General features: G+C 45.9%; 1 protein-coding gene across 4 annotated transcripts in view; it reads right to left on the bottom strand.

Moving 5' to 3' along the window:
- Astn2 (astrotactin 2) overlaps nt 1-24,197 on the bottom strand; it is a 698,452-nt gene extending 674,255 nt beyond the window's left edge. For all 4 annotated transcript variants that reach the window (XM_048813212.1, XM_048813214.1, XM_048813213.1 and 1 more), the window contains exon 1: nt 23,650-24,197. In XM_048813212.1, the coding sequence (XP_048669169.1) occupies nt 23,650-24,121 (472 nt within the window). In that variant the 5' untranslated portion in view covers nt 24,122-24,197. The remainder of the gene's footprint in view (nt 1-23,649) is intronic.
- Nucleotides 24,198-24,203: the final 6 nt, after the last annotated feature.

The following is a 24,203-nucleotide window of genomic DNA, read 5'->3' as shown; positions in this document are numbered from 1 at the left end:
GTGGGGAAGAGGCTTTGGGATTTTTTTTTTTCTTTCAGCTTGCTCACTGACTACAAAGCTGTTTCCAACAGTAGCAGAAGTCACTCCCATGGCACTTGAAGGAGATGGGAACACACAAGCCTAATTACATTATACTGCAGTTTGACCAAGCGATCACTAACTTTATTACAGAGAAAGAAAATAAAAATGACAGAGACAAATTTAACTCATCCCTTTCCTTACTTACACGCTGGACTCAGGCCACGAGCCAGAGAGCAAAGGAAATTGTGGGGAACGCTCATGAGTCATTAAGGAAATTATTTCTATGTTCTGCAACCTCCCAGGGGAGTAGAAGTAGGGTATATGCACCTCTGCTCCCTAACTCCAGCCACCCATCACTTTTCCCAATGGCCTACTGTGACTTGCCACCATGGGGTGGCCAGGAGCAGCATAAGAATCTACTCATTTGTTCACTCATTCATTCATTCATTTTGTACACACTTACTGAGTTCCAACTGTGAACCAAGCACAATTGTGAGAAGCACAATGGTATATACCATGTTAAACGAAATGGACAAGGTCTCTGTCCCCAAAGAGCTTGGTCTAGAGGGACTCAGGGACAATATATATGTATACACAAGTGCTCAAATGCAAATGGAATGGCAGGACATTTTGAGAAAGACTATGGAAGAAGAAGGTGAACGTGGACATTGATTAAGGTTGAAAGGCTAGGGAAGACCTCTGGGGGGCCCCTGGCAAGCCAGTAAAAAACACTATAGGGGAAGGGGGAGGTGGGCATGGCCAAATGGGCAGTGACTCTGAACCAGGCTGTACCTTGGCATCACCTAAATCACCTTGGGGGATCACACACACACACACACACACACACACACACATACACACATCAGAACAGTGCTTGGGCCACCCCTCGGTTATCCTGATTTGATTGTCTCAGGTCCTAACTTTATTTTTTATTAAAAGTCTTTATTTGTATTTTTTTTGAATAGTTTTAGATCGACAGAGAAATTGCTGGAAAAGTACAGGGAATTCCCAGATTCCACCACCCCCTACCACAACACAATTCCTCCATTACTTACATCTTCATTATTGTGGCACATTCATTACAACTGATGAGCCATGTCCATAGCTTATGAACTTAAGTCCACAGCTGACATCTGGGTTCAACCTCTGTCACATATGTTCTGCGGGTTGGTGACAAATGTATGAGAAGAGCTGTCCATCATCACTCTGTCACCTGGAGCACCTTCCCTTCTCCAGAGTCCTTGGTACTCTGCTTGGCCATCCTTCCCTCACCCCTTACCCCAACCCCAACCCCAACCCAACCCCTGATTTCAACTGATCATTTTCTTGGCTCTTATAGGTTTTCCTTTTCCAGAATGTCATAGAATTGAAATCATATTACAGCCTTTTCAGATTGGTTTCCTTCACTTGGAAATATGCTTGGCGGGTTCATCCACATCTTTCTTGTAGCTTGGTAGCGCACATATTTTTGCTATTGACAAATGTTCCATTGTCAGGATGTGCTACAATTTGTTTATCCACTTACCTATTCCCTGACAGACATCTCATTTCCTTCTGGGTTCCAACAATTATGAGAAAAGCTGCTACAAACATTCCTATGTAAGTTTTTGCAAGGACATAAGTTCTCAATTTATTTGGGTAAATACCAAAGAATACAATTGCTGGATCATATGGCAAAAGCATGCTGATTTTTATAAGAAACTGCCAAACTAGTTATACTGTTTTAATTGGCTTAAGGGAAATCCCAGGTCCTAGCATTGTTCAAAGCTTCCCAAGTATTCTAATGTACAGCTAAGGTGGAATGCCATGTAGGCCTTGATTAGGGACCGTGTATTTCATTATAAGCACAATGGGAAGTCATCATGAATTTAGGCAGAGGCATAATGATGCACCTGTTTATAAAGCTATTCTGGCAGCCTAGGAGAATGGGTTGGGAAGGGCTGGATGGGAAGTAGGAGCAAGAGTCTGAGAGACCAATTAGGAGACGATTGAATTACAGGTCAGAGATGACAGTAACTAGTACCAGGGTAAAGATGGAAGAGAAATGGATGGATTCAAAAGGAGGAAAATCAATATGTTTGATTACAGGTTAAAAGTGGAAATCGGGGGGAACAAAGGAAGAAATTCAAGGATGACAAGAGTTATTTCCAGTTCTCTTCCAGAAGCAAATTGGAAGTCCGCCCTGCAGACAGGCACAGGTTACTCACCTATTTTCTTTCCTTGCCTTCTCCTTTTCCTTCTCCTCCTCGCTTTGCTGCTTTTGTTTGTTTATTTTGCTTTTTTAAATAAGGACTCTTCTTGATTCAATAACAATTGCTATCTATCTTAAAGGACTACTAGACTTTTACACCCTTCGTTAACATCTGTCATTATGGTCAAAGGCAATCTCCTCTGATCACATCAGAGGACACCACATGTGATATTTTAGAGATATATCGACTTGGCTCAGATGCCTTTAATTGTCTGTCACAACTTACGGTAGAAAGCTTTGTTTTTTTTTTTTTTTTTCATATCCGTACTGTGATGGTTGAAATTTTGGAAGAGATGCTTTCTTAAGAGAATTTATCGGTCTTGCAACATTTCTTCTGAAATTATCCAGAAGATGTATTAATGCCCTGAGGGGTGGGGGGAAGCTTTTAAAAAGAGCTGATGATGAATAACACAAGAACAGCTGAAAAGGTTACAACAGAGGAGCCCACCAGAGTCACAAAATAAAGCTTTGAATGTTCAGCAAAACAGGAACAGCATACTCAGGTCCTGTCTATCAGACCCTCACAAACCCATCTCAACATCGAAAGCCAAGGTCAAAGTCAAATTTGTAGAACACAGACTATGCAGCCACTGAGCCCTCTCAGGTCACTCAGGACACTTGGAATAGCATCTGATAACAGAGGTTAGCCAAGAAGCTCTCCCTGTCTGGAAGGTGGAAGCCCTGATATTAGGAAGAAGCTAGAACCGCACCCTGCACAACCCTGCCCATCTTAGTCCACGAGTGCCTTCCTCTTTTCTCTCCTTTCCTGCAAATACCACCCTGGAGTGACTGGCTCTGAGGAGAGGGGACCTGTTCTGAGCATGCAGTTGCAGCCATGCTCCTCAAGAAGGGGTTTGGGTGGGGTTTTTGGGTCAAAGCAGGCAGATAGGAGTGAGTTGTACAGAAAACTAGAGATTGTAAGGGGACTGACAGGGAATGGAAGACCTGAGCAGAGAGGAGGGAAGACTGAGAGAGGGGCACACAGGTATACACAGAGAGAGCGGTAGGAAGAGGGAAGAAAGACGACATTAAAAGTAAAGAGAGAGAGAGACAGTCCCTGACAGAGACAGAGAGCAAAGAGGAAAGAGAAGAGCTGGGAATGAGGAGGAAACTGAGGAAGAAAAGAGAAGAATGAGAGGAGGAGGGGAGGAGAGAGAAGGCCAGACACATTCCATTCTCATGCCATCCCCCCACAAGGGAGTTTTCAATTCTTTCTCGAAGAAACACTTATAAATCTTCTACAAAACATCCATGGAAGCTCAAACCTGTGCACACATGTCAGACAGCTCCATCTGCACCTGTCTCCCAGGGAGTAGGAGCTCCCAGGGCCCTTCTTCTTGAGGCGGCACTGCCAACGTGGGCTGGGCATGGGGTGTGAGGGAGGAGGGGGGGAAAGGCAAGCTAAGGTTGAGAAGTGACCTGTCAGGGACCTGGAATTCCCTGGTAAGCATGAGTCATCTAAGACACCCTGGCCTACAAAACATCCTAGGCTTTGCAAATGAATTCTTATGATGTAACATGTTTATCAACAATATTTGTATGTTTAAAAAATTAAATTGCTAGAGAGAGAAGGGAAATTGCATGGAAATGGAAGGAGACCCTCATTGCTATACAAAATTACATATAAGAGGAAGTGAAGGGAAAGGGAAAAAAAAACAAGGGGGAGAAATGAATTACAGTAGATGGGGTAGAGAGAGAAGATGGGAGGGGAGGGGAGCGGGGATACTAGAGGATAGGAAAGGCAGCAGAACACATCAGACACTAGTATGGCAATATGTAAAAAAGTGGATGTGTAACCGATGTAGTTCTGCAATCTGTATACGGGGTAAAAATGGGAGTTCATAACCCACTTGAATCAAATGTGTGAAATATGATATACCAAGAACTATGTAATGTTTTGAACAACCAATAATAAAAATTTTCAAAAAAATTAAATTGCTTTGCACTCCTTCCTTAAAACTGGATCTTTGAGGTATACTCATACATTCCTGTGGGACTGAAAATTTGTGCAACCACTCTGAAAAGCAGTATGGAGATTCCTCAGAAAACTCAGAAAGAAACCACCATTTGGTCCAGTTATCCCACTCCTTGGTATATATTCAAAGGACATAATATAAGTATACTACAGTTACACAGCCACATCAATGTTTATAACATCTCACTTCTCAATAGCTATGGAACCAACCTAGGGGCCCTTCAATGGATGAATTATTAAAGAAAATGTGGTATATATACACAATAGAATATTACTCAGCCATAAATAAGATTGATTTTATGAATTTTGTTGGAAAATGGATGGATCTGGAGAATATCATGCCAAATGAAATAAGCCAATCCCAAAAACCCAAAGGCTAAATGTTCTCTCTGATACAGAGGAGGTGGGAATAGAAGTCCATTGAATTAGACAAAGACCAATGAAGGGAAGGGAGAGGGGATGGGAATAGGAACACAGTAGAATGAATCAGACATAACTTTCCTAGTCCATACGTCAATACACCACCAGTGAAATGCCACATCATGTACAACCACAAGAACGGGAGGTTATACTCCATGTATGTATAATACATCAAAATACACTCTACTGTCATGTAAACCTTTAAAAAATGGAAAAAAAAAACTAGAGCTTTTGGGAATTGTAGGTTACATAATTGCTTGCCACAAAGTCCACTGTACCAACACTTGCTGGCATCTCATCAAAAATAGGCCCTGTTGTAGGTAATAAGGAACAGAAAAGAGAAGACTCCTTCCACTCCATCAGAGATCTCATATTTGGTACCATCCAATACAATATTCTGAAATAGTGGGCATATTCTGTGCTGTCCAGTGTGATAGCGAAGGGCCATATTTGACTATTATTGAAACGTAAGTTAGGTAAAATTTAAAATTTAGTTTCTCAGTTCCCTAGGTAAATTTCAGCTGCTCAATACCCACAAAAGGTTAGCAGCTACCATTTTGAACTATGCAGGCAGAGAATGAAATAAGAGAAGAACATTGATATTTCTACATAAAGGAGACATCCTTAGAAAGCGATCGTGAACATTTCCTGAATAAAGATGTTCAAACCGAATTAGGGCAGAAAAGACGGAGGAATAGAGATTTCTATGGAGAAAGTAGATTGTAAAAGTATGGATGTGTTTCCACCACAGACATACAGGTGGGCCAGGCATCCTGATAGAGGACACCCTGTGAATAAAGTCACTGATTGGAAAAGATAGCTTATTCTCTGGGAACAGTAAGAAGCCCAGTTTGACTGAAATGTAGGCAGAAGAACTGTGTGAGAGAGGCATAATAAAGTGGATCTGGTGTTTATGTGGTGGACTTAGATGTTAGGGAATTTGCTCTCCATCCTGTAAAGCAGTGGGGTTCCACTGAGGAGTCCAAGCAAGAGAGAAAGAACCTGTAGGAAGGATTCTTTAGGCAGCACATAAAGTATCTACGTGGAGGAAGATGCCAGAACAGGGCTGCAGGAGACCGGGAGAGAGGTGATACATCATGAAGAGGGCAGGAAAATGAGGAAGGAGTAGCCACTATTTGGACTACACTATGGAGTGCTGGATGAGATCCTTATTTTGCCCCAAACAAGAATGGCATCTAAAAGTGGGACTATCATTGTAGAAGGCAGATCCCTGAAGTCATTTCCTGAGCCAATATCCTTGCAGAGGAAAAAAATCATCCAAGAAAGATAAGTGTTTTCACAATCATTTGTCACTCCATTAGCCTACACTGCAGGAGTCCTTCCCCCAATGCCAACGCTATTCATTGTGTGCTATTCATTGTGTCCCCTTGCTTGTGAGGACCCCAGGGCAAGGTCCCTAAGAATTGGGTAAAAGAAAGGAAGCAGAGAAAAAAGCAAAATAAGGAGAGAAGAGGTCTTTAAAAAAACATGTGCAGGGGAAGTTACAACAAATTCCCAGTCATTCCTGCCAGAGGAGGTTTTATGGGGCGAGACGTCCCCAAAATGGGTTTTGAATTATACTCTGCACCTCATAAAGCATAGCACTCTTGGCAGCCTGCTCCCACATGCTGCCCTCTCATTACCTGGCCAGCCCTCCCCAGCAGGTAGGCATGCCAGGAAACCCAGTGGAGGTGAAAGAACACAGAGCTGGTATTCTGGATCTGCAGTCAGAAGCCTCTTCAGTCCTCTGACTTCAGGCAAGGTGGTACCTCTTCTAGGCTCTGGCCTCTCTATAGGCAATGACAGTCTGGTATGGATGAGGCCAGGGAGTCCCAAGAGTTCTAAGATGGGACCACCTGGTACACTGATGTGTGGCTAGAGTTGTGTACAACTGTACCCTGGTATGGGAGGGGATGGGAGGACTGAGGGGGAAATCACCGCTCACGTGGTCATAGACAGAAAAGATTATTTGAAAATGTTTAATTATTTTTAAAAGAATATTGAAAAATTACCTCTGAACAAAGAAATATGTGGATTATTCCCCAGGCTCAGTATGATCTGGGAATTTAATAGCAAGTCTATCATGCAGCAAATTCCACACTAGGACACTTCAGAATTCCACAGTGTCCTCGGGTGTCCACCAGGGAAAGCGTCCCTAAGAAAGCAACCCCAAAGCCAGCAATCACTGTGGGGTCCTCCGAGGAGCCATAGACTCTGAGTCGACTGACTTACACTCCTGGTTCTTCTCCTGGGTTCTATTTCCTATTTTTAAAATCAGTTTTGGGCAAAATAATACCTAGAGGCTCAAATACTAAAACTGCTGTGACCTAATGCCAACCTGAAACTCATGTGTATTTCAAAATCTGGCTTTCTCTCCACTGACTGCCAGGTGAGCCTATGTGTTACGCCATCTTTCTACAGCATCCTGGGGCCCCAAAGCCATAAGAGTGGGCATTACTGAGCGGCTTCTTCTCAAGTACTCAAAGGACCTTCCAACAATAGAGCTGCATTTTTACAGGGAACCAGTTTTCTTCCCCAAACCTGTTTATGCTCACTGTGTTTCTTATAATTTTAGAGTTTAATGAAATAAGGTCCAAGTTAAGAATTTATGTGCATCCATAAATTTAAGTTGAATTTACTGTTTAAAAAAAAAAAAGTCACTTAAATATTGTTAGTGAGTTAGGTCAGGTGTGACAACTATAAAAATTTAGAAAGAATCATAAAACTCTAGAATCTGTTGGCAAGCATCTATAAGTCCTCAGTCTCCTTTAATGAAACTAACATTGGAGATCATATTTGGTGCATTATGAGCATGGTTTATGCAGGAAAGATCACATAGGACTCCAATCAGATGACCTGGACTCAAAGAAAGAGGCCTTGGGCCTATATCCAAAAGTTGGCAAATGTATGCACTCTTACGTATTTTAAGTTAAAATGAAATGTTTAAGGTGCATCTATTATTTTTTATGATTCTCTGCTTTAATAGACTTTCTACTAACTGACTAACTGCCAATCCAAATAGCCTCAGAAACAAGGGTTACTAAGGTTAGAAACTCTGCCTAAACCCAGGTAGCCCTCCCCAGAATTGTCTGTCTACCCACTCATGTGAGAAGTTTAAGAAAGGAGGAAAAAAAGAACTGCTTTGTCAATCATGTCAAATACCATGCCAGGAAGAAAAAGATACCCACCCCCGACTCGTGAAATAAATGTTCCTTTCTATCAACCTCTCTTGCTCAAAGTTCAGTTTCTTTTTTTTGTTGTTGTTTCTCCACACAGAATTGTCATATCCCCTCTTCTTGTGCCCTCCTGTCTCCATTTCATATATACATGGATATATGAATGTGAATATATGTATGCATACACATATGGGCATGTGAATATATGTACATGCAGACGTGTGCATGCATGTGTGTGTGTGTGTGTGTGTGTGTGTGTGTGTGTGTGTGTGTAAATCAAGCAAGAGAAAGTAAAGAAGGTCTTTGAGACCTAGAGGAAATTTGCAAGTAGATTCTTAGGCCTAGCAATGTTGGAACAGCCTACTGACCTACTATTCAAACATGCCTTTGTAAAGCATTAATTAATTAAGGTTAATTAATTAAGGTCTAATATTAAATGCAAGATGGCCACTGAGCTTTCTCCAATCATGCAACCTCTGTAAAGCATGAGAGAAACATTAACACTCTTCTTTCCAATATACTGTATGTGGAGAATAAATATCAATAAAGTGGTTTGGGCTTAGTGCTGTGCTCATAAAACATTTTTTAAAAGCTGTAGAATCTCTTGTTCAAAGAAAATTAGAGCCCATGTGTTACAGACAGATTTTAACGTGGAGCATCTCTTAGGTTGAAATCCAGAGCAACAAACACTCCCCTGATCTCTAACAGAACCCAGTTTTAAAAGCCAATGTACCAATCAGAAGAAAATTTCATCCACATCCCTGAGCGACCTGCAAAACACTTGCAGAGTGACTTCCTCTGTGTTACTGCAGTAAAAGTGGTTATTTGGGCGCATGTATGTGCACAATCCTCACAATCCCAGCAACCTCTTCCTTATGACCAACTCTGAGGAATAAGTTCAAGTGGAGGAGAGATCTTCCCTTTGTCCTTCACAATTCCTGAATTGCATTTGTTCCAAGCTTGTATTCCTTTTGTAAAAATTAAAAATTAAGGTTAGAAATTTAATAAACATGCTCATAACTAGTTACTGGAGCTACAGATATTAAAAAGAAATGATGTCCAACTTAAGAAACATACAGACTAGTAAGAAAGACAGGCAATTAAATGATCATATTTCTTTGAAAATATAGAATGTGCTAAATACACAGAATGCATGGGAAAAAACTATTCTTGGGTGAGCCAGGAAAGTGATTCTAAAAGCAGTAAAGGGACACAGAAGTTGCATCTGAAAAGATGGTAGTTATGAGGCAAGAAGGATATCTTCAAACACACACACACACACACACACAGTAAATTAAATCTGATAATTAAGTGGGCACAATTTGAATTTTAGTGGACCATCCATCCCTCTGTGCTTGGGTTGGTCAATGTTCTGCACAACATTATTGTGTGAGTGATGAATTAGATGGCACATGAGTGGTTTTGTATTTTAACTTCCAATAGTTACACGCTTACTTTTACAGGCTGTCTTCCATTTATAGCATTATTCTGGTCTTCCTTCATGACAGTGATATAAAATTTCCTTTCCAAAACAAATATATCTAATTTCATTTACCAGGTGACCTTGTATAATAGACTTGATCTCTCCAAATGGCCATTTCTTCATCTGTAATATGGGATACAAAAAATACTCATGGAAAGGAGCTTTGCAAATCAAAATGTACAATGTTATTATCCCAATAGACTGTGAGCTCCTTGCATTTCTGGGCCCCTGGAACCCAGCACAGGATATGGGATGGAGGAACCACAGAATCGTGACTGCATGGACTAAGAGACTAGGGTTTGCAAGTGAATTGGTTCAGTCTAGGGAATGTCAATAAAATTCATCACCAATACTAACTCTCATTGACTAGTAGTGACTGATAAGGCCTTGCATTGAGGACTCTAAGGCTTCAGTTAAGTGACTGTCATGGATACAGAAGTAGAGAGTGCAGAAGGACCACACATATTTTCTGTTCATCATTCATGCATTCTTTCTTTCTTTCTTTCAACAAATATTTATTAAGGGTCTACTATATGATAGGCATAGACCCAGGCACCTGGAATTCCAGCAGCAATTTCTTGGAGTATTTTATGTGGTCCAATCTTTCCCAACTTCCTGAAAGACAATAGGCTATTAGAACATTTCCTTAATCTTATATGAGGCCCCTGGAAAGGGGGATTGCATTTTTTTTTTAAGTTACATAGTAAGTCAATGTCAGAAAGAAGGCACTTACCTCCAAAACTAGCACGGTTCTGTAGTTACCAGGCTTGCAAAACCTGTTAAGCTTTCTAAGGTTTGCAGCAGCCATTTCTGAGTGCCTAGACCTCCCACCTGCTATCCCTTGTGGGGAAGAGAGACCTTCTGTTCCCTGTCTGGAGGCAGGGAACCAGGTGAATGGGGGCAACTCCCTAGAGGCGTCTGGGTTTTGGAGAGATGTTTTAAAGAGGCTACGAGAACAAAGAGGACAGAGAAGAGGAGGGAGAGACAGTAGGAGGCCCACTACAGGCAGACAGGTAATTGGTTATTTTTGAGCTGAGCAGTCAGCTTCTCTCGTCTCCCTCCCTGGGGGAGGCCAAAGAGAAAGAAATTGAAGAAGATTCCCTAACAAATTAGTGTGAGACTGGACTTGAAAACCCCAGTCACACCTGGGTTCAGAGATAAGGGTCTGATCTTCAGAGGGCCCAGGAAGGATGCCAAGTGGGAAAGAAGGAAGTGGACTGTATCTAGTTGCAGTTCCAGCCTCAGAAGTTCCCCCAGGAGCACCTGCTGAGCCCAGAGAGCTGAGAAGCCACTCATAAACCACCTGGCTTCGTCTCATCACATTAGAAATGGGGATAGCCCAGAAAATCAGCTGGACCATAACGCCCAGCGGAAATGGCACCAAATCCCAGCCCTCCCTGCCATGTTCCTCTGATCCTGGGTTCCACGAGGTCCTTTTCCAGAGGACTTCCTTTGGCTTGTTTTAAACTCTGTCCAACTGCAAGGAAGGTGAGGCAAGGGCTGGTCCTGGGGACTGGGAAACAGGCCTTTTTACTTCTGTTTCTTTAACCCACACGTGGTAGCATTTACTAAAAACCAGGTGATTCTTGAAAAATGTCATGAACTCCAGCCACTGGAATCCTCCTCTTAATCTCCCAAGGGAAACACCTGATGAGGGAGATTCCCTCTCAGGTGGTATTCACAAACTGGCATCCCCATTCCTGCCCATTTTCTCAGATCGTGTGTACTCAGCATCTATATGTGTGATGTGTCCTAACTACAGAGCTCACGCAGACAGTTAAAGGCTTTGAAACCAATGGACTAGAAAGCTATGGGAGGGAGGTGTACAGGGTGCCACTCTTTGGTCTGGGAAGACTTCTTGAAGGAGATAAGATTCACTTTTTGTGGGCAAGAGAAAAAAGATGAAAAACGACTTCAGAGAGGGAGGCGAATTATTGAGAATTCTGTAGACCCTAAAAAGGAATTAGGATTTTTATCCTAAGATCAATGAGAAGCAATTGAAGGTTTTAAACAGGGAAGTAGTGAGATCTAATTTGTTTTTTGGAAAAGATTGCTTGGCCACTATATGGAGCAAGGATTTTCAAGCTTTTCCTATGAAGGACAATTAGTAAATATTTGAGTTTTTGCAGGACTGAGACACTGTGGCTACCACTGAACCCTGCCACTACAGAACATCGGCAGCCAGAGCAACACAGAAACAAATGACTGTGGCCATGTTCCAGTAATCTTTATTTATAGGCACTGACATCTGAGTTCTGTATAATTATCACTTTTCACAAGGTATTATTCCTCTTCTGATTTTTTCAACTTTTTTTTTCTAATTAACAGGCATAAGGCCATGACAAAAACAGGCAGAGGGCCAGGTGCAGTGGCTCATGCCTATAATCCCCGAAGATTGGCAGGCTGAGGCAAGAGGATCATGAGTTCAAAGCCAGCTAAAGCAACTTAGTGAGGCCCTAAGCAATTCAATGAGATCCTGTCTCTAGATAAAATACATAAAAGGGCTGGTGATATGGCTCAATGGTTCAGTGCCCCTGGGTTCAATGCCCCATACCAAAAAAGAAAAAGAAAAAGAAAAACAGGTAGAGGGCTGGATTTGGCCCGTGGACTGTACACTGCATAGAACAATGAAAGGAAAGGGGATGGGCAAGCCGAGGGAGATCAGCTGGGAAGGACGGTGCCTTGGACAAAAGAAGTGGCAGTGAGAATTTTGAGAAGTGGATTTTGAGTCACTTCAGAAGTAAAACCAAGAGTTGAATGGCCAAAAAAAAGAGGCAAGGGAAAGGAAGGAATATGACCCTTTAGCTTGAAAAGCTGGCTGGATAACAGTGTGATTTCCCAAGATGAGGAAATGTGGATAAACAAGGTGTAGGGCCAACCGAACACCAGTGAGGTGCTCCCAGATGGGAGGAAGAGACAAACTACAGCACCCCCCAGCGTTTCCAAATCAAACACAGGATGCTCAGTTAATGAACTTCAGAAACTAGTGAGGCATCTTCAGCATAAATATGTCCCAGGTTCTCCATGGGACATGCTTGTACTAAACAACTATTCGTTGTTTATCTGAAATTCAAGTTTAACTGGGCATCCTGTATTTTTATTTACCAAATATGGCAATCATACTGGGCTGGTGGTGTAGGCATTCAGAAAATAAATATTGTAATCAAGCCTGAGGGGAGGCCCTAGAGGAGGAAGCAGCTTAATTGAGTCTCTGAGTTGGCCTGATGAATCAAGAGATGGAAAGTGATCTAAGGAGACAGAACAGTATATTCATTCTGGGGTCAGGAATATGCAGGTCACAGGTTGCCCTCAGGAATCTGTAAGTCATCAGTGAGCCTAGGCTGACAAATGGGAAAAGGAATATCAGGAGGTGAGGCCTAAGAGGTGTGCACAGGGTCATCTCACAGAGGTCCTCCAGGAACCTGCCAAGGATTCAGGACACCTAAAGCACAGGTTCCCAAGCCCCACCCCAGGTGCATTGGCAATTCTGGCCTTGAGAACCTAGGCTCTAAGGGGATGCTGAAAAGAAGCTAACTTTAGGAAAGACTGAGCTAAATCAAGAACCTTTTCTTTCTACAAATCCAAGGAGCCAAGGAAGTTGTTCCTGGCTCCGCAAGTATTGAAAAGAGTAATTCAGGTAATTGGAGCAAAGTCAAAGGCAGCATCCAGGAAGCCTACAGCCTCCCACAGGGACTCCCTGCAAAGAAGCTCTGTCCATCTGGAGGGTGGAAGATCCAGGATGTTGGTCAAAGGACCATCCCTGGTTAGCAGTAGTCACCCTGCCCTCCTCTGTCACCTGGCTGTCACTCAGTGCTATAAGCTCTGGGCAAGTAGACCAGACATCTCCTTGTGCCTTTCCTTGTCTCCCCGCCCCCTTTCCTCTTCCACCCACAGCCACCACTGAAATGATTCCCCCAAATGCAGCTATTACTGTGACTGGAAATCTCTTTTCTGCTGATTCTGCTAATGGAAATGTTCCTTCCCTTTTCGGCTGCTTGCAGAACCACTCGTGACTTCCCTGGGTGTCTGAGAGTAAGGCTTTGTCAGGCAACCGCCACAAGAAGGGAAAGCAATCCACCCGCCTGCCACCCCCTACACCCACCTGCCTTAGACTCAGTCTCTAAGTGCTTCTCTGTCCAAACTGTCCTCAGACGACCCTGGAGTTCCCTGCTCCCCCACCCCTCCCCAGAACCAGATGAGATCAATGAATGGTCAACTTCATCATTTTGTGCCTTGCTGAGGAGGGAAGATGGGGGAAAGGAGAGGCATAGGCCAAGCACATTGGAGTAGGAAGGGGGGAGGGAGGGAATTCACACTCATTATTTATTCATACCTCCACCTCCTTCCAAAAAAAAAGGACTGCAGGTGGCAAAGAGGCATGGAACGCAAACTGTGTGCCAGACGCTGCTAGGTGCTTTACACACAACTATTTCCACAAGGATCATGCGCCTTAGGGCACAAAAAAAAATGTGCACACCTCTGGGCACTGATGAAAATGTGGTTTATGGAGAGCTTTCCAAAATTAATTACAGAGCAACCCAGAAAAGTGATGACTGGGTTTTCTTCACTTTGTTGAAGAGCAAACACAGGCTCAGAGAAGTGGCGTACAAAGTCTAAGGTTAAAAAGGAGTCCATGGAGGACTTGATTCCAGAGTTTTGTGCCCTTAGACCCGGCACGTTCGACTCCAGTACACTGCCTCTTAGTCAGAGGGCCTGAACTAGCAATTAGATTTTGTTTTCGATTAGCTGTGAGAACTTGGAAAAGGCACTTCTGTTTGCTAAATAAGTGAGGGGGCTGAGTCGGATCTCAAAGGCATTACATTATCTAGTTCTAATATTCTAGATGAATATGTGCTATTTATTTGGATCCTTACAGCAACACACACACACACACACACACACTCACACACACACACACACACACACACACACACACACACACCTCTACAGTAATTTTTACACATACATCCCATTTTCGAGATAGGAACAAAAAAAATTATACAGTGCTATTAGAGAGCACTAAAATTTAAATCAAATTCCTACTTGGGGCTGGGCAGAGATAGGCTGAGAACATGCACGTAGCCAAACAGGGGCTGCTTCTCCGACAATAGACAGCCTTCCCATTACTAGAAAGAAAATTGAGCTTACATAAATTCCTGGAAGCACCAGATCTCAGGTTCCTTAGTATACTATACATAGCATAAGGTGGGAAATCCTTGAGGGTTGGGAGGAAGGAAGGGTAAGGGAAGGAGACAGAAAGAATGCAGGAGAGAGGAAGGGCAGGAAGGCAGTGGGAGGAAGGGAGAAGGTGGGAGGCAAGGAGGAAGGCAAGGGAGGAGGAAACCCAGAAGCACAGGAGGAATTTGCTTGTCAAGCAGGTCTGGGACAAGGCCTGGTGCCCTCTCTGCAGAGCAGCAAGGAGCGGGCAAAGGGGCTGGCAGCTGGAGAGTCAGCTCCTGCAACAGAGAAAGAAGGTGCTGGGTCCTGAGGGCTTGTGAGGCTGTCACACCCGAGTTCCTGAATCTAAGAAAGATCTACAACTTCCTGGTAATGAGACAAGGAAGAGATAGGACAGAAAAGAGGTTGTTCAGGGACAAAAACTCATGAGCACCTCTAGTTCCGTGCAGCACATAAGGCAGAAAGAACACGTCTACGGAACCAGGCAGACCTGGGTTTAGACAGAACTTAGCTGTGTAATAGCTTTGCCATAAGGTGTGTTTCTTAACTCCTCTGAGCTCCAGAGCTCACCTACTACTTAAGATGAACCATGTTTGTCATTTAGAATTCCATAATGGTCTTCATACTAGCAGTGGGACCAAGGCCCAAAGGGTTCAATGCTGGAGTGAAGACATCAGGAACAAAGTGGGTTACTTTATATTGTGCTGGATTTTCACTTCTGCCATCCTGGTCACCTAAGCTGACCTTCCTCTAAGGTGGGGGGAAGACACACTGGACTGGGAGGCAGAAGATCTGGGATCCGGCATCTGCTCCATCACTGAGTTGTCACAGTGACCTTGACTTCCCCATCTTTAGAAACAAGTTATTTGCTTAGATACCATGCTAAATTCTTTCCATTTCTGATATTTGATAATCCCAGAACATGGTGTATCATCTCCCTAACTATTCAATGCCTCTGTCTGCTGTGGTGCACCGGTTCTAATCCTGTAGGCTTTTAAGCTACTCAAGGTGAGGTCTTCCCTAAACGCAGCACTCTCCTCTCTAATCAAATGATCTCATTACCATCCTACCAACACCACAGATGATCAGCAGACAGAAGAAAGTAGAGGAACTGGCAATTAGAGTTCAGAAGAGGGACCGTTCCATGGCCGAGGTGGCAGTAAGCTCATTTTTAATGAAAAAGTGGGACTTCAACACCTCTCTAGTTTTGCCCAGTATGGCTTCTGGGATGAAAATTGGCAAAATCAGGGTACCAGTTATCTAAGATCTCCTGTACATTATGTCGTGCCAAGCACAGGGTGAGGCATTGCAGCTGCAGAGACAATGGAGGTACATCTGCAGCTCATGGGGTGCACAGGCAAGCCTGGCAGGTAGGGGAGGAAACACACAACTATGAAGATTGCTGGTCTACTCCAAGCCACCATCCTCTCTCACCTGCATTGCTCTCCACTGTACTCAGAACCAAAGTCCAAATTCTGACTGTTGTCTATATATCCCTGGGTGACTGGGCTCCTGCCCTCCCTTGGCGCACTCTACTTTTGGCCCACCAGCCTCCTGCAGTGCCTTAAGCAATCCCAGGGTGCTCCTGAGTAAGGCCTTACTGCAGTCCATCTCTGCCTGGAACATTCCTTTGCTAGATAATCTTTTTGGCTAACTGCTTCATCTGTCTAGTTGTTGTTCCAATCTCCCATTTTCAATAAGCTCCTCTTGCTCGACTCTGCTAAATATTAAAACCAGTCTCCTCACCTGTGAACTCCTGGCTCTCTTTTCCTTTTTTTTTTTTCGTTGCTTTTTTGTTTTGTTTTGTTTTACAGAATGTATTATCTTCTCACATGCTATGCAATTGACTTATTATGTTTATTGCTATTGTCCTCAAACAGTAACACACAAATATGAGCCCCCAGGCACACACAGGGATAGAAGGTCTCTCATGCAAGAGTGCCTGGTATTTGGTCCTCTGCTATGTCCTTAGCACCAGCACAATGTTGGAACAGCACAGGTGCTCAACGGTCCCCATTCCATAATGGTCTTTATACTGACAGTGGGACCAAGGCCCAGAGTGTTCAATGCTGGAGCGAAGGCATAGGAAAGACCTCAAAGACATGAGCATTTAGTTTTGAAAGATGAGAAGAAATTTTCCCACAGGGGAGGCAGACACAGAATGAGAAGGAAGGGTTCTTAGAGTAGGGCAGTCCGCATATTGTACTCATGGAACTTGTACTACAGTAGGGAGCTTGAAATTTACCCTAAGAACAATAAGGAACCGTCAGTGTTTTAAAAGAAGATAACCATTATCAGATTTGGGCTTTTAATGAAATCACTCTCTCTGCAAGTACAGAGGCTGGATTAAAGAGGATAAGGCTAGAAGCAGCCAGACCAGGGAGTTCAGTGTTGGAACTGTGGTGGACAGAACTGCTGAGCCAGACAGGGGGTGTGGAAACACGGATCTCCAGTGGTTCCTTCGCATGGTTAAAACCCTAATGCTTGGTAACATACAACATCCTTGTCAAATTTCAACTCCCAGACTGCACTGCTTGTATATTCTATGCTGTACAGAAGCTGCAAATATTCCAGTCTTGATTCTTACATTGAGTGGACAACATCTACCCCTTTTTCATTCAAAAGGGAGGTCTTCTTGGGGGCTACGTCCAAAAGAACTACAGTCAGCAGGGACAAGCTAGTGAAAGCAGAGAGCAAGCACTAGATAACAGAGCAGGCCCTGCTGCCTGCCTCCTTCTGGGCGGAAAGGCTATGGCGCTAGGCAGGGACGCCAGCTCTCTTGCTTATAGTTAATCTTCTGTTGCCACTAGCTGGTCAGTGTGAGAACTTGGGAAAGCATCAGCTCTGTAACGGAAGCATCTCCCTAATGCAGCTCCACTCCAAGGTTAAACCCAACTCTTCTTTTCCTTTCCTAGAAGAGACTTCTTCCACCTACCTGGGCAGGAGAACAAATTCAATCCTTAAGGAGATTTTTCTCCTTAGAGGTCTTTTTTTTTTTTTGGCAAGAGGAGGAGATCCTGGGCTTAGGGAAACCCAGTACTACTGTGAGAGGTCCCGCATTATGAGAGGAAAAGTGGAATTGAAGGCTGTTAGCTCTAAGTGTGAGCTGTGGGCACTCTTGTAGGTTCCTTTCCTTGTCTGAACTTCAATGTCACCACACATAGTGGAAACAGTGAATTTGATGCTCTCAGAGAGTGTGTGCTGCTAGGAGCCTGTCAAAGTGAACTGCTGCAGTAACACTTTCCAGATGTCACCCAGGAGGCCACGGCCAGTCTCCATCCTTCCTCCTCCAGCACAGATGCTCCCATTGTCAGATGACACACAGGGCCTAGAACACCACACAAAGAAGGAGGCTTTGCCTGCCAGAGTCCTGGTCAAACCTCCTGCCCCACTTCCTGCAAATGAGAATTATAGAACATATCTGTGACCCGAGGGCTCAGCGCAGGAAAACAATCAACTTCTGGGTCACAGCAAAGCTTGCATAGCTTCTGCTGTCTCGCTGGGGTCACTGACCCCCAACACCCCCAGAAACAGCAAATCTGGTTGGCATGGCCTTCCACCCAGGCCAATCAGCTCCTTGAGAAGAGCATCCTTTTGGAACAGACCACCAGGATACTGGAGGACCTGCCCAGGTGGGTGCATTTAAAGATATGTCAGCCTCTCTGACAACTGAACGGATTCCTCCCTTCTCCCTGCCCCATTTCTCCCTTAGTAACAAAGAACTTGCTGAGAGCAGACTATGTATTTCTCTCTGCCCTAAGTATTAAATAGATTTCGTCAGCTTTGAGCTGGCAAAAGGTAGGGTAGGGTATAGAGTAAGGAAAGTGAATGGAAGAGGGAAGAAGACTCAGATCAAAGTTCTCTAAATACCTCAACCGCTACCCAAGACCTCATTTACAATGTCCCAGAAATGTGGAGCATCAAAGCAGATGGAACCTTGAAATCTGAGTGTTACCTGAATAACTCATTTAATGATAAGAAACCTGGTGTCCCAATGAGGAAACTGCATACACTGTTTTAAGCCTAGCTTTGTTTCAAGGCAAGGTCTCCCTATTTTTCATCCCAGAATCTCTCACACACCGCAGAGAACACTGGAAGTGATGTTAATGAATATTCTGTGGTCAGAAATCTCTACAGACCTTACTACTATTTGTAACCCCTTTTCCTCCCTCTGAAAGAAGGGTATTAACCTTCAGAATCAAACCAGAAACCAAAAAGGGCAAACAGTCCAAATTCTCCCAAGGCTTGGGTCCCTCCTTCAAGTGCCTGCCAAAGAGCTGCTAGTCTCTCTTCAACACTCTATTTGGATCTTACCACAATGCAGGTCAGCACGCGGGGTTGCTGGACAGCTCCATGGGACACACCCTCTTGTAGTACTCGCCCCCACAAAACACGGATTGTTCCTTGTGTGTGGACATCTGCAGCAAGTTTCTCCAGCCCTTTGTGGATTGCTTTTCTTTAGCCAAACTCCCTTTTCCCTGTATCGCTTCTGGGAAAGTGCCGGCCCCTCGCTCCCCCTGGAGATTTTTCTCTGAGTATCCATTTTAATCTGTATTTTAAGGAACCTCTGCTGGACTCTCCAGCTCGGAGTTCCAGACTACATCTTTGTCTTCCACCCAGGCCAATCAGCTCCTTGAGAAGAGCATCCTTTTGGAACAGACCGCCAGGATACTGGAGGACCTGCCCAGGTGGGTGCATTTAAAGATATACTCCTAGGTGGCTTTTCCTTCTGCAGACTCCCTTCCCCCAGTACAGAGCACACTCTTCTCCTGTAGGGTTTACATGGCAAAGCAAATCACTAAGAAATGTTGACAATGAGTAGTTGTTCGATGTTATCGCTTTTTCCCCCGTTTTGCCGAATCAAGGCAGGTGGTAAACTGCCTGGCCTGGCCACTATCAAGCATAGGAAAAAGGATGACATTTCCCTACCTGTGGGCATGAAAGCTAAATCCACAAGCAGACTCTGGGGCTGCCTGGGGGTAAATGAGGACTGAGAGGTGTGCAGGTTCACCTCAGAAGCCCTGCGCTGGCAGTTGCTCCTATTCAAAGCCTTTCCTTTCAATCTATCCTCCCAACACCCCCATGCACAGGGAAACACACAGTAAGAAGCAAGAGGAGCTAGTCAGAGTCACAGTGTAGGTCAGGGCACTTCAAGTTCACAGGATCTTTACACCAAAGGATTATTTTAGGGCTCATCTACCCACTCATTTTATAGCACAAAGAATTAAAGCTCTGGGGGATAAATGACTTGTTCAAGGTCACAGTGAGCCAGGGTGGAGATTTCCAAATCCTAACCAACCTTACGCTCCCAAGCCACATTTAGCATTCAGCATCTGAAATATTCTATTAAATCCTTCAACACCTACCCAGGTTTTTTCTGGTCCAGAAAATGTCCCCAATCTTCTGCAAGTTTATGGAGATGTCTTTCTTCCCTGATGTTCACAGAATGTATGTTCTTTATCACTCATGGGCACCATTGAGAAGAATGCCCTTTGACATCTTATGAGTCATGGAACTTTAAGCTGCCAGGGTCACTGGAGGTCATTTAACTCATGTCTCACTTTCAAACGCTCATACTTCTGCCCACCAATGTGACTGAAATTCATGTGCAGAAAGGTCCTTGTCTTGTTAATGACTATCCTGCTTATCTGCCTGGTGCCATACCCTCATAGTGTGTAGGATCAGAATACCAGGTGGCATTTACCAAGGAGGTAAGTCTCAAACAGACTGGGATTCCAGTTCTAGATGTACCATGTACTCTCAGTGTGACTTTGGACAAGGTACTTGACCTCTAAGAAAGCTTCCTCATCTGTCAACTGGGAATAACAGTAGTGACCACTCTATGCATTTTGTGTGACTTAATAATACACAGCAAGAGTTAAACTCTGAGCAATAAATTAAAGATCCAATAACTACTTGCTATTCTCAATCACTTTCAGGGAAATTCACTTTGTCAATGTCATTGACTTATAATCAGATTCTAAAAAAGAGAACCAAGCACAGAAACTTGGGGGATCTTTCACATCTGAGGGAAACTTCCATCTACACAAAGCAGGTGGGAACTTGATGGAGAGAGTAGAAATATGAAAAGGAACAGAATTGAAGAAAAGTCCTTTTCCATGGAGAGGTTACCAATAACAGAGCCAATCACTCAAATAAAAAAGGCAAAACTCAGTGAGGCACGGCCAGGTAGGAAGGTGACTTTGGAGAATGGGGAGGGTAGGCAGTGTGTGCAGAATTACTTTGAGGCTCACAAAACTGAATTTAGGTTAAAATGGAAAATCTACCTTTTGTTTGTTTGCCCCCCACCACACCACCACCACCACTTTAACAACAGAAATGTTTTACCAATAGTAACTCTGGACCCAGGACCCAAAGCATGTCAGGAAGCCTTTGGCAGACACCATCACCCCCTAGTGGTGACTCAACACTCCCCACTTCTGGCAGGGTTTGGCCCCAACTTTATACACCTAGCTGTGGCACCTGGTCATCTCCAAATTCCCTGAACAGACAAACTAGTAGAGAAAGTCTTGACTAACTCACCAGAGACAACCACTGGGCAGGAAGTTTAAAAGGTCTGAAGATGGGATGGGGTTGCCTTGGGACCTCAAAAAGAGATGACCATGAATAACTCATATATCATTCCCCGTTACCACCACCACAACCCTCACTGCCAGCCAGTCTGGCCTTCCAAGAGCTCATTGTGCACTCCGTGTTTACATGCAAACAGTCGAAGACCAACACAAATAAAAAGCCCACGTCTCCCTACACAGCTCCTGCTATACCCTGCCATCTGGTGACTACCTCGCTAGCCAAATCCCTGTCGGAGAACTTGAGCTGCCATCCAGGGCGCTTGGGGGAGGAGGAGATAGGAACCCAAACCCAGCGTGTATCCAAAGGGCTCAGTGCTGCCAAGGAAGAGAGCACCTGGCCACTCCGTGGGGCAGGCAGTCCCCAGCCACAAGGCTCAGCAGTTGTGCGTCAGAGAGAGCGAAGGCTGCAAGTGGAGGACTCAGGGGGACTCTCAAGCTGACACATGGATCCTAGTGGATTCAAGACTTCCAGTTCCTCACTCGGTTTGCCTCAGAGTCCCAAGCATTCATCCCCTTGAAAGCAAAAGTTCAAAATGGAAAGGATTGCTAGTTCCAGGAATTCTGGGGCCTCTGCACTGGCTGGACTTGGTCCTCCACATCTTTGAGGAACTGGAATGCTCTGGGGTTCTCACTGCCAAGTCAGGGCACTCAAGGGCGGATTCCCTTCCCCCTCCTTTGAATGGCCATTTAGGAGCTGAGTTCTCACCATATCTCGGAGTAGAAAGATTTGGAGGATTGGAAGTGTCACAAAGGGTTATCTTTTATGTCACTGGCAGGACTTCCCCACCACCGCCCCTCACGCCACACCACCCTCCCCACACCCTCGGCCAGTCCAGGAAACAGGAGCTGTGAGACGATTTTTTTTTTAATCTCAGTGCCTAAAGAATTCACCCCCACTCTCATCCACTTCCATGGACATGGACAGCCCCACAGGTGCATGTGGGAAGGGGTACTGGTGTGTGTGTGTGTGTGTGTGTCTGCGTGCGCGCATGTCTGTGTGTGTGTGTGTGTGTGTGTGTGTGTGTTGTATGCCTTGCAAGTCAGATGCGCCTCCGTGGGAAGTCCCCAGGGAACCTGTAAGATGCTTTCCTGCTTTGCCTCCCAGAAAGCTCTGCACTCTCAGGTTACAGCCAGGCAGGAGAGCCTAGGGCGGCCCCAACCCGGATGATCAAGCCCAGACCAGGAGAGAGCCTGGCACTCGCTCAAATCCCCATAGGCAGCCTGCATAAAGGGGAAGAGAATTGGGGTGTCACAAAATATATCTTTAAATATCAGGGTTCCCAGGAGAGTTAAGTCTAGTACATAGATTACTCTGTAGGGCTTCTCCGGCGAGCAAGGAGTTAACCCCGGAGGCTCAGGCATAGGGAACCTAAGGGCGCTGACCACCAAGGCCGGTCACCCGCGCGATGCCAGAGCCCAAGGACCCCGGGAAGAGAGGTCGGGAGCCTGGCTAGCCCCGGGCGCCTGTAAGGCTCTGTTGTTGGCCAGCTCAGACAACCAATCGGGCCCCGCGCCCCCAAGAGGGGAGGGGAGAGCCAGCGAGCAGCAAGCGCGGGAGAGCTATGGGGGAACAACATTTTTGTAAACGCTCTCCGAGATAATTAAGCTATCAATTACCCGGGTGGGAAATCAGACGCGCTTCCCACAGCTCCACGGAAGGGCCGACTCCTCCGGGATTCGCGCCGGGAATCAGCAGGCAGCAAAGCTGCTGGCGAACTTTCTGATTAACTTTTCCGTTTGAGCCCCCCTACACCCACCCTTTCCTTTCCCCTCCCTTTTCTTGCTGTTAAGTTATTATTATTAGCCGGGGGATTGAGCTGGGAGGACAAACCTTATTCTCTGCCAGGAGAGTAGAAAACCAAAGCGAATACGAGGGTAGAGAGCCAATCTAAAAGTGGAGACCTTGGAATCAGAATCCCAGTCCTCGGAAATCACTCAATCGATTCCAGCCCCATTTCACGGAAGGTCAAAACTAAGGCTCAGAGAGGAGAAGCGACTTAGCCAAGGTCATCCAGCCCATACTGAAGATGAGCTTTTGCGGGCTTGGTCATTATAAATGGAGCTACTCCGCTGTGATTCTCGAGAATATCTCTCTGGAAGGGCTGAACCCATAACTCCAAGGCGAGAGCGAGCTGGTGGTAGCCGTGGGCGGCCAGTGACCCTGGCTGGAGGAGCAGTGGGAGGGTTGATCGAGAACTGTTTTCAGAGAGGGGGCTGACCGAGACTCTAGTCAGTGTACACTCATCGATTTGAGTCTCTGGCGTCCGGGATGGATGGGGCACAGTTCAATATATGGACTGAGAGGCAAAGGGACAGGTCCCCACTGCGGGACCACTGGCACGCCCCCGGGCTCCTGTCGCGCTCTCTCCAGGACCTCCTGCACCACACGCCTTTCCAACCACCTGTGCGCCCTCCGGGGCCCTCAGGTTGCCCTTTGCCAACCCCACTCGGGGCAGCCTGGGTGGGGATCCCCAGGGCGCCCCCACTTGTCTGGCCTCACTTAGGGGTTCAGGGTTCCTTGGGATCCCGCGTGTGCCGGCGTCTAGTCTTACCCAGGGTGAAGAAGGGCAGCTCGGTGTTGTCCAGGTCATCTTGCACTGCGATGCGCCCCGGCAGCTCGTTACGCACAAAGAGCAGGAGGCGCGACTCAGCGGCTGTGCCTGCAGAGCCCGCGGAGCCCGGGGACGCGGCAGCCGCGGCGGCGGCGGCGGCGGCTCCGGCCCCGGTCCCAGCCCCGGCCCCGGCCCCGGCCGCGGCCCCAGAGCGGGCGCCGCTCCAGCCGATGTCGCTCTCCCGCAGGGCGGGCAGCGTGGACACCGTGACTGTCTTGAGCCGGCATGGGCTGTCGGGCTCCCGCGAGGCGGCGGCGGTGGCGCCGGCCAGCAGCGGCGGCGGCAGCAGAAGCAGAAACAGCAGCAGCAGTGGCGGCGGCAGTGGCGGCGGCCCCGGGTGGAAGCTGAGCCTCGGCCGCCCCCGGAGCGCCAAGCCGGGGCCGGGGCTACGCCGGGCGCCGGCGGCGGCCATGGCGGGAGGGGCTGCGGTGCTGCGGGCGGTGGCGGTGGCGAAGGAGGAAGAAGAGGAGGCAGCGGCGGAGACGGAGACCGCG

The sequence above is a fragment of the Marmota marmota genome, unplaced genomic scaffold (assembly GCF_001458135.2).
Source record: "Marmota marmota marmota unplaced genomic scaffold, marMar, whole genome shotgun sequence".
Lineage (NCBI taxonomy): Eukaryota > Metazoa > Chordata > Mammalia > Rodentia > Sciuridae > Marmota > Marmota marmota.
This window is presented reverse-complemented; position numbering and strand designations above follow the sequence as displayed.